The sequence below is a fragment of the Protobothrops mucrosquamatus genome, unplaced genomic scaffold, assembly GCF_001527695.2.
Source record: "Protobothrops mucrosquamatus isolate PMUCROS unplaced genomic scaffold, P.Mucros_1.0 scaffold623, whole genome shotgun sequence".
Taxonomy (NCBI): domain Eukaryota; kingdom Metazoa; phylum Chordata; class Lepidosauria; order Squamata; family Viperidae; genus Protobothrops; species Protobothrops mucrosquamatus.
Window position 1 is genome coordinate 64,862 of NW_015386919.1, and position 10,700 is coordinate 75,561.

A 10,700-nucleotide genomic window follows, 5' to 3' on the forward strand; every position below is an offset into this window, starting at 1 on the left:
CCTCCCAAGGCCAAGACCACAATGAACAATATCCTTTTACAATTATCAAACATTCCCAAAAACCATCCTCCAACATCCAGTGCTCCTGTCCCTGTCTGGACAGGGACATGAGCCAACATTCGCATTCTGTCGGTGATTTCTTTGATATATTCATTAAATGTAATATCGGACTGGGGTCTAATAATGCAATTTAGGGCCACAATGACAAAATAGAGGGCCCATTTGGTTGGACGGTCCTTTTCTCAATTAATCTGCTAAGTGTCATGAATGGGGAAGTGAAATGAGGCAAAAGGGTTTAGAAAAAGTGAATGAAACATTCCAAGACCCCAAAATGAACACAAATGACGCTTGATATCTGCTTAGAAAATATGTTTATTCTGAATATAAAATTTTAAGAATAAATCTACTCCTATGTACACATGGCAAAGGAATGAATCTCACTCAGTATGAGTATGTGATAGTTTATAATGAACAGGTGAGAGAATTAGTGAAGGATAAATAAAGATAATGAAAAGTTCTATGGTGTTAAATAGGAGAAGCAAATAACTTTTATATGATCAAATTAAAAAACCAAAGATTTAATAAGACCTGAAAGAATAAGGTGAATTAGCAGTCTCAAATTTCAAACTGTATTATCAAGCCAGTTGTCAAGATTCTTTCTTTGAAATGTTCAGAATTAACTCATTGGTTTCAATATCTCTAAATAAGTAGCATAGTTATTGAAATTTGAAACAGAACAATCATACAAGTGAAGAAGTATATGATAAAGTGAGCTAAAAGTTTGGTTATACTATACAAATGGAACAGTGGGAAAATATGTGATTGAAAGTATTGAAGTTTACATTATGTTATATCTTAAACAGATTTTTTGTATGTCACCAGAGAAATTATCTAGAAAGTATAAAGGAACTTCAAATTTATATTGAAAACATGAACAATAAGAAGGAACATTTTATCATGTTTGATGGATATGTAAATAGCTAGAAAATTTTGGATTCAAATAATACATTGGTTCAGAAAATGTTAAAAATTACAATTGAGACCAGAGATTTTTCTTTTGGGACTGATAGACAAACAATTGGAAAAAAAGTCATAGAACTTCCTTTGTGTATATCATAACTGCACAAAGATGGAAAAATTCAACACTACGTACAATGGAGAAATGGTTGATGAATATCATGGCACTTGCTGAGGTGTCTAATTGACTTCTTTGATCAATAAAAGGCAATATCTACATTTATTGCTGACAGGAAACCCCTTATAGACTTTTTGTGTATAATAGAGGGAAATAAATTCATGTTTTATAATTTTGATAATTACACAGGATAGAGCAGGGGTGTCAAACTAGCAACTTCACGTGATGTGTCGCAACATATCACGACTTTTTTCCCATTGCCAGCAATGGGGTGGGCGCAGTTTCGCTATGACGCATTCGGCCCGCAGGCCGGCAGTTTGACATCCCTGGGATAGAGTATAGAAGGAAGAGGGTTATGTTGCAACCATACAATTTAATTGTAAAGAACTTCTGTAAACAAGATTTGCAGCTACTTCTCTGTATCTTTTTTCTATTTTTATTTTACTTGGTTTTGCATTCTTGCACTTTTAGCTTTCTCTTCGATTTCTTTGTGTGTGTGTGTGTGTGTGTCTGTGTATATATATACACACATACATACACACACTATGTATATATATACTATATATATACACTGAATATATATATATATGCAGTATATATGCATATACTGTATATATGTGTGTATATATACATACATGTTACATTATTATATTACTAAACTACAGCAAGTATATAAATCTGTGTAGCTTACTACAGATGACGAAATGGATGGAAAATTGATAAGATGTGCAAACCTGATAGACAGGTAATGGCTAGCATGTGGTCTGTTATAAGGGCTGAGTGCTAAAAAAAACAAAAATAGCTTTCAGCAAGAACTTGTTTCTGACTATTTTATGAAGATGAGAACTGAGTGTAGCAGAAGAAATATATAAGCCAGTTGAATACAATAGAAATTGACTAATAAAACAAACAGATGGCATCAAGATTAAAAGGGTAAAGAATTAGTGTGAATTGAATACGGAAGAAGTGATTGGTACAAAACTGGTAAAAAAAACCATACCATTGATGTGGTTCAGCCATATAGATATGATTACACTTATGAAATTACACACATTAGATTTCTAAATACTGTTTGCATAGCATCAGCAATTTATTGATAAGTGAAGGGAAAGGAGAAAAAGAAATATATATAAATAAATTTTATTTATTTTATTTATTTAATGAATTTTAAAACAAATGTCAATTCAAATAACAAATAACAAAATAACAGAGTTGGAAGGGACTTGGAGATCTTCTAATCCAGACATGTCAAACTTTCGACGTCACATGACGTCACGCAACGTATCGGAGCTTTTTTGCCATTGCTGGCAATGGGGTGGGCATGGTTTCCTGATGACACATCCAGCCGGCGGGCTGGCAGTTTGACACCCCTGTTCTAATCCAACCTCCTGCTCAAGCAGGAAAACCTATACCATTTCAGACAAATGGCTGTCCAATCTCTTCTTTAAAACTTCCAGGTTGGAGCATTCACAACTTCTGGAGGCAAGTCATTCCATTGATTAATTGTTCTAACTGTCAGGAAATTTCTCTTTAGTTCTAGGTTGCTTCTCTCTTTGATTAATTTCCATCCATTGCTTCTTGACTTGTCTTCAGGTGCTTTGGAGAATAGGTCGACTCCCTCTTCTTTGTGGCAGCCTCTTAGATATTGAACATTGCTATCATGTCACCCCTAGTCCTTCTTTTCATTAAACTAGACATACCCAATTAAACTAGACATACTCAAATACCAATTTGGCCTCAGAGAAAACCTCTCTACTACTCACAAAGATAAAGAGAGGGAGAGGGAAAGTCCATTCAGACAAGATTCTGTTACTGCAACCTTCAAACAAAAATAGTATTACTATTCATAACTCTGGTTTCCTAGTCTGGATTACCTCAAAAGGCTGTCATCAGCATATTTTTATCTTATGGTGCAAACATTTTATATCACTTCTGGAATAGATATTGTAGAAACAAGTGGAATGAGATTGCTTGCCTTGTAGTTATATTTTTGCCAAATATAAATCTATACAATCCATCCAATCCCCTTACATTGAATCAATGCAAAGTGTTAAAAAGTCTGGCACTTTCACAAACCCATTTAAAATGTTCCTTGAATTATTCATTGTTAAATATGGATTAAAAATGAACACAATGCAAATATATTTATTAATAACTTTAATTATCAAAAGTCTATTCATTAGATGAAGTATTTCCTTTCCACTATTGCTCTAACAGGGCTTCCAGTGAAAGATCAGCAGTTGCAAACAGTTGACTATCCATCTTTTACATTGCTTCATTTTTAGGTGGCTTTTCTGCTTTCCTAGGAAATTCTTAGGAAATTACCAATGATCCTAAGAGCAATACTGGCAGAAGAGGAATTTACTGCTGAGTGGTTCCCTTTTGCTAATTGATTGAAAGAGGAGACCAGTCTAACTGGGAGGCAACTGGTTAATGAAAGAAGTACGGTAGTAGGCTTTTCCGGGAAGGAACGGGAGTTTCATTCTTCATACAACACCACGGATGGGGCTAGTATGCAAAGCGACCAAACCCGCCTTCCAAAATGCAGGGACCTACTAGTTGGCAGAACACGTATTATTTTTTCTGATTTCTTCTGTTCCTCCAAATTTTTGTAGCCCACATCGGTAGCTTTAATTTTAAAATAATACATGTGCCGAAGTATGTACGGTTATGATAGGAACGGTCTGCCCATAAACAGGCTAGCGATGTGCTGTAAAACCTCCTAGACAGAAAATGTTAAAAGCGAAGCCAATGTACGTTTCGAACCTGACCCTGTCGGCTACCGTAGACCCTGTGTTTTCCCGGTAGTTTGACTGGTTGTCTAGCAACCGTATTTGGCGCGGTAGGGCTTAATTAGCAGGCACGTAAAGGCGATTTCTCGTTGGGGGTAGCTTTGGCTCGGTGATACCGAAAACTCACGTGCAAAATTACAAGGGGGGCGGCGGCGGCAGAGAAAGGGGGTGTCGTTTAGGTTGCAATTCTCTGCACGCTTACTTAGCACTTAGTTCATGAGATCCCGCGGAAAGAAGTGACTCATGCCGATTAGGCATAGATAGCATTACGGAGGACTGCCATCCGATCTTTTTCATCAAGGGATAAAGCCCCAGTAAATATAACAGTATTGGGCGAGTAAGCGTTGGTAAGATTTCTGTAATTACTTAGATGTTGAAATTTACAAAAAAATTGTTTAGCTTTCTGGCAAAGAAGAAAAGGTCAAATAGCTCTACTTTTCTGGATGATGCAGGAGGCACCGTCTTTTAACTTGTCATTTTGTTTTTTTGGGAAATAGGCTAGACTATTTCCATATGATTTTTAATTTGCAAGCCAATGATGAACCTTCAGCACTGCTGTCCTAATTCTCAGCTAGAGTAAATGTGCATAATAGGTGAGAAGTCCTATTTTGGCTAATGTAATGTAATTTGGAGTAAATTATTATTTTGAAAGGTCAGATTACTGTTCTTTAATTCCTCAAATAAGAACATATGTTAAAGGTATAAATAATTCTATCATTTCAGTGGGAAAAGACAACGTGAATTTTAATCTGCAAAATGCAGACTTTAATGCCCGAGCCTCAAATTTATGTTGAAAGAACCTTGGCAATCATCAAGCCAGATATTATCAACAAAGAAGTAGAAATAGAAGATATAATTCTCAGATCAGGATTTACTATTGTTCAGGTAATACAAGAGAAATTTGGATTTCTAATTTATCTTTTTCAGGGTTATGCTTTCACAAAAGAATGACAGAAAGATATTGAGGAACAAGGCCCAATTAAAATGTGATCATGTTAGATGATACATATTATTTAGTTATGAAACAGCTTGTAAGCTTATGTTGCCATAGCAATAACATAACTGAACTGGATGGTCTTTAATTACTGACCAAAACCAGTGTAAATAGAGCAGTGCATATGTCTATTAGAAAATAATTTTGTTATATGCTGTACATTGTACAACAATTGTATGCACTTTGGGTTGCTACAATACATTTTAAGTTTTAATGACAGCTGTGAAATTCCAGGATCACTAACATTAATTCACACTTATTATATACCATAATCACTTAACAAATATTCTTAATACTCTAGTGCAGGGGTGTCAAACTGCCGGCCCATGGGCCGGATGCATCATCCAGAAGCCCTGCCCACCCCATTGCTGGCAATGGCAAAACCGTCCCAATACTTTGCGCAACGTCATGTGACGTGAGTTTGACATGTCTGCTCTAGTGTGTGGGTCACTTTTTATTATGTAGAACTGCTTGAACTGATATTATTTTTATAAAATATACATACTATTTTTATATAGGAACTGACAATGCGTTCTGGAGAAATTGTGTCTATAGATAAGCTATTAAACGTTTCCACTAGATGTCACTCTTTGACTACTGGAAATTTTCAAATCAAAGACTATTTTTGTTTTTATAAAGCAACAATTCCATCTGAGATAGATAGATAACCTTTATTGTCATTTTTTACTGTGGGCACAATGGCACACAATAAAAATGAAATTTAGTTGCTAGCTCTCAAAGTCTACACATACATAACACAAATTTAAACATACTATATACAACATATGTATAGACCTACACCCTTACATATAAGTAACATATAAATATTAATCACTGTCTATCTTGAATACATAATGGAAGGAGGAAGCTTTAGAGTTCACAAGGTTAATACTGTATGGAACAAAACTGTGACTGAATCTGGACATTCTGCTTTGGATACCACGAAGCCTCCTCTCAGAAGGTAACAAAGAAAACAGGTCTTAAAGAGGATGTGTAGTGTCCCAGATAATCTTACGGACCCTGCTCAAGCAATGCTTCTGTGCTATGTCCTGCCAATGATCTTTTCGGCCATTCTCATCACTCTCTGCACCATCTTCCTGTCTGAAGCAGTGATGCTTCCAAACCAGACTGTGATGCTGTATGACAGGATGCTCTCGAACGTCCCTCTGTAGAAAGTGGTCAGGACAGGGGAAGGAAAGCATAAAGCATTCCAGTAGTAACAGTAGTAACAATAAATTTGAATGACAAGTTTGTGGTAAACAAGGATTTCATTTTAAGAACTGAGAGTGGTCTTAATATTAATTAAATTTCATTTAATATTTGTATGAAGAATTGGTACTTTGAAGCTGTCAAGAACCTGTAACTATTATTACAAGCTCCCCTATGACATCAGCTGAACAAGAGGGAGGTCTAAATGGTTAATCTATATACGGTACTAATCAGAAAGAGCTTCATACAGATTACTGTGCTTTTTTAGCAGTACAGTGTAGTTATGCAAGGTATAATATTTGATTGCTTTTGAACAGTGCATTTAGAGATATTTTTCATTTCATTTATAGAAAAGAAAGCTTCAGCTAAGTCCAGAGCAATGTAGCAACTTCTATGTAGAACAGTATGGGAAAATGTTCTTTCCAAATCTGACAGCTTACATGAGTTCTGGACCTTTAGTTGCAATGGTTCTTGCTCGGCAAAAGGCAATCTCATACTGGAAGGAACTTCTTGGACCTTCAAGTAGTATAGTAGCTAAGGAAACACATCCTGACAGGTAAATTAATTAATTACTTAAAACTATCTTAAAACGAACTTACAGATTTTACTATTGCACCTTTGATTTCACAAGTATTATCAATTTAAGACTATGCAATGTAATTATGTTTCATATAGTTAAAGAATTTACTTGTGTATCAGACTGATCTCTAAGCAATATAAAACTTCTCTGACTTACCCCTGTGCTGTCCCATGTACCTGCTATATGAATTAGGACTATTTTATAGATTAAGGGTTATTTTAATAAAGGAAGGCGACACCTAAGGGACAAATAGAAGAATCATGGCAGAGATCCATGTTACATCTGTTTTATTAAATAAAAAAGACTAATCATAAGCTTATCTTAATTGTTGCTAAGAGTGTTTGTGGGGATATTCCTGTAACTCAATGAAAGTTGCATTAGAGTCATACTAAACTGAAATTGAATAGTTTTGCACTGCATCTGTGTGAGCATATCTGTGTTGCTTTCAGTTTAAGAGCAATCTATGGAACAGATGATCTGAGGAATGGACTTCATGGTAGTGCCAACTTTTCCTCAGCTGAAACAGAAATCCGATTCATGTTTCCTGAAGGTATGTATTTACCATCTTTCCTGCTATGAAGAAACTAAAGAAACTAAATATAGCAGATTGTTGTGTAATAATGTCACCCTGTGTGTGTGTGTGTGTATATATATATATATATATATATATTTATTTTCTGAGGTTTTCGCGGGTGTTTGTATGTAGGTCTTTAGTTATTCGGGTTTTCTCCCGCGTAGAATTAAAAGTACCTTGGCGACGTTTCGACGAAGTCACATTCGTCATCTTCAGGCTGGTGTCTTCAGCTTCGTGCTTCTAAGAGTGGTTGCCAAGGTACTTTTAATTCTACGCGGGAGAAAACCCGAATAACTAAAGACCTACATACAAACACCCGCGAAAACCTCAGAAAACATATATATATATATATATATATATATATATATATATAAATATATATCGTAGAGAAAATCAATTTATTTTGTGTGTGTGTGTGTATATATACATACATCTCTACATATCATATCTCCTCACCTTTTCTCTAATTGTTGAAGGCAGCATAGATGATGGTTTCCTTAATTTTATCCTCCTAATAGCTAAACAGTGTGAGGAGTTGGATCAACCATTCACTCTCAGCTCAAAGTCAGTATAAGTTTCAATTTGCAATCTTTATCATAAGTCCTCATGCTGATATGAGACAATATTCATTTGCAACTCAAAATAAAATGCGCTAGCACAAATGAGGTTGGTATGTGTGATGCTCCTATTAGTATTTGAATTGGATATCTGCATATTTTCTGTAGGTCATTCTAGTTTATCATCAAGTCTTTATTGCATAGTTATTCCCAGCTTTTGTGAAGTTTATGGAGGTTGCAAATATTTGAAAACATAATTCAAAATGTGTTCAAACAGGCTCCAAATAGTAACAGAGACACGTGGCTGATATTGACTGCTATATTTAAGATTTTTTTTTCTTTTATGGTAATCCTTTTGTTATGGATTACCATTTGATAAGCTCAGATGAACTGTACTGTATATCAATAATAAGCTCTCTGTGGCTCCTTTTGATTTAAGACTTTTCTAGGTAAACAGAATAACAGAATAATAGAGTTGGAAGGGACCTTGGAGATCTTCTAGTCCAAATCCCTGCTCAGGCAGGAAACCCGCCTATACCATTTCAGATAAATGGTTGTCCAATCTCTTCTTAAAAACTTCCTGTGTTGGAGCATTCACAATTTATGGAGGCAGGTCATTCCATTGATTAATTGTTTTGACTGTCAGGAAATTTCTTCTTAGTTCTAGTTTGGTTCTCTCCTTGATTAATTTCCATCCATTGCTTCTTGTCCTGCCTTCAGATACTTTGGAGAATTGGTTGATCCCTTCTTCTTTATGGCAACCCCTTGATTCATAATGCAAGAGAAGGAAATTCAAGAAGAAGCTTTTTGAAAAAAAATTAGATTGTGGTTCTTGAGATGGCACTATTCTTGGTAGGAGGCCAAGCTAATGCTCCAGTTGAACCTTACATATATCTTTATCCATTTACTATATTTGTACCCGTTTGGGATTGACAAACAATAATATGATAATCTAATTAATTACATCTTGGACTGCAGCCTGCAGAGCTACAGTAGGCATATCATATTAAAGTGGCACAAATTTGGATGACTGTTGGCTGGCAAATTAACTCTTTGCTGCTATCTAGTGGTGCTACAAATTGCTGTTGTGCAAAAATATAAGTAGAAAAGCTGTAGATTTTTTTTTAAGAAGGACTAGTTCTAGAGTTTAGTTTAGAAGAAGAACTCAAAGGTGATTTGTAATGCAAGAGGAAGCTTTCTGGAAAAAAAATCTGGAAAAAAATGTGGTTCTTGAGATGGCAGTATCTTTGGTAGGAGGCCAAGCTAATGCTCCAGTTGAACTTCTGTAATATTCATTGTATATTTCTTATGTGAAATGAGTTTATGCATTAAAATCTCTTCCATGCCATCTAATCAATTATATTGTTGAATATAAACTGATTTAAAGAAGAATGATTTATATTTGGATCCTAGGTTCAATATGACCCTTCTGGAAAACATGAATTGAATTTGTTTATTATCTGGCAAACAAGGTATGATTTCAAATCTTACCTGAAGAGTCCATGTGGAATCAGTGGCATACACATATTGTAAAAAAAAAAAGGCTTTATTTTTTACTCTCCCATAGTTAATTATTATGAGTAAGTTCACAACGTGACGGAGGGGAAAAAAACAAAATTTAACGTGTTGTTATACTGAAATACAGTACAGTAGTTTTCTTCATGACATTCTTGTCTGGATTTAAAAATAATAATAATCGTGATTTCAGCATGAAATGCTATTATCTATGAGAAGACAAGCATGGAATATGTGTTCAGCAGTAGAAGGCAAATTATTGGTTTTAAATCAGTATATTAAATGTATTTCTTTTTTTTTTCAGTATTGATTGAACCAATTCCAACTAAGCAAGCTGCTAAGGATTACCTTAATTTATATGTCATACCTACTCTACTGAAAGGACTGACAGCGCTATCTAAGAAGAAACCAGCAGATCCTTTTGTATGTATCACAAGAAAGACCCATATCAAGAGGCAGAATGAGTATGAGATAACAACTGGTCGCCTTACTTTGCTAAGGAAAAAATGTCCCTTGCTCCATAACAGATAGAAATCCAAAGGAAAAATTGATGGTTGATAAGAGCAGTAGTTGTTTATATGCATATTGAGTTTGGTCCCTTCAAGCTAGAATGCCCATAATTGGTGAGCCTTTGTGTTTCAGGAGCAGTCTAGACTGACTGCCTCCTTCACCATCACCTACTCAGACACACTGGTATATTTTCAAAAGCAAAAAATCATTAAAAGAAAGGTTTAGGAATTTTAAAGAGTTTCTACTTTCCTCACTGTTTTATAAAAGAGAAATATTAAAGGAATTTGGTCAGGAGACATACAGAGTTTGAATGCCTCCTGTTAGCAAACCGTATCTTGATACAGAAATTAAGGGAGGAATTTTGTTGTTGCTCTTTTGGATAGATATGGCTGGCTGATTGGCTAATCGAAAATAATCCAAATACACCTAAGTTGCGGAATAATGTGATTGTGGAGGAACCTTAAAAGAAGAGACTGCCAGTTAAATCTTAACCAATTTCCTGCAAGTATCACCAGTATCCATATTTGGGCCTTAAACTAATAAAGAATATTTGTTGCAATTAAGGCATAAAACTAACAAGTGTATTTATTTGTCTAGTTCAGCTTTTTTTTCAACTGCTGAGCTCTGGCATATTTGTGTACTGCAAAAGGTTCATAGGTGTGCCCTATTAGTGAGCCAGTCTAAATGATAGGAAGTGCTGTGCAGTCAGAATACCGCTTTCGTGACATCACTGAGGATGGACTGCCTCCATTTCTCAATTTCATCACCTGATTCCCCAGCAACTTGTGATGTCACAAGACTTCCAGTTTATCCATCTAAAAATCCTTCATGCCA

General features: G+C 35.3%; 1 protein-coding gene across 3 annotated transcripts; it reads left to right on the plus strand.

Annotated features, from left to right (window-relative positions):
- The first annotated feature begins 4,054 nt into the window (after nt 1-4,054).
- On the plus strand, nt 4,055-10,442 carry NME5 (NME/NM23 family member 5). Of its 3 annotated transcripts, XM_015817705.1 has the most exons (6): nt 4,056-4,274; nt 4,651-4,812; nt 6,481-6,686; nt 7,160-7,260; nt 9,661-9,779; nt 10,250-10,442. In XM_015817705.1, exons 2-6 carry the CDS (start codon nt 4,684-4,686, stop codon nt 10,328-10,330), a joined length of 636 nt encoding a protein of 211 aa, XP_015673191.1. In that variant the 5' UTR covers nt 4,056-4,274; nt 4,651-4,683; the 3' UTR covers nt 10,331-10,442. The 3 variants fall into 3 exon arrangements, with proteins under 3 accessions (XP_015673189.1, XP_015673191.1, XP_015673190.1); XM_015817703.1 differs by having other exon boundaries at nt 4,055-4,274; nt 9,661-10,352; XM_015817704.1 differs by lacking the exon at nt 4,056-4,274 and adding an exon at nt 4,406-4,520 and having other exon boundaries at nt 9,661-10,352.
- Nucleotides 10,443-10,700: the final 258 nt, after the last annotated feature.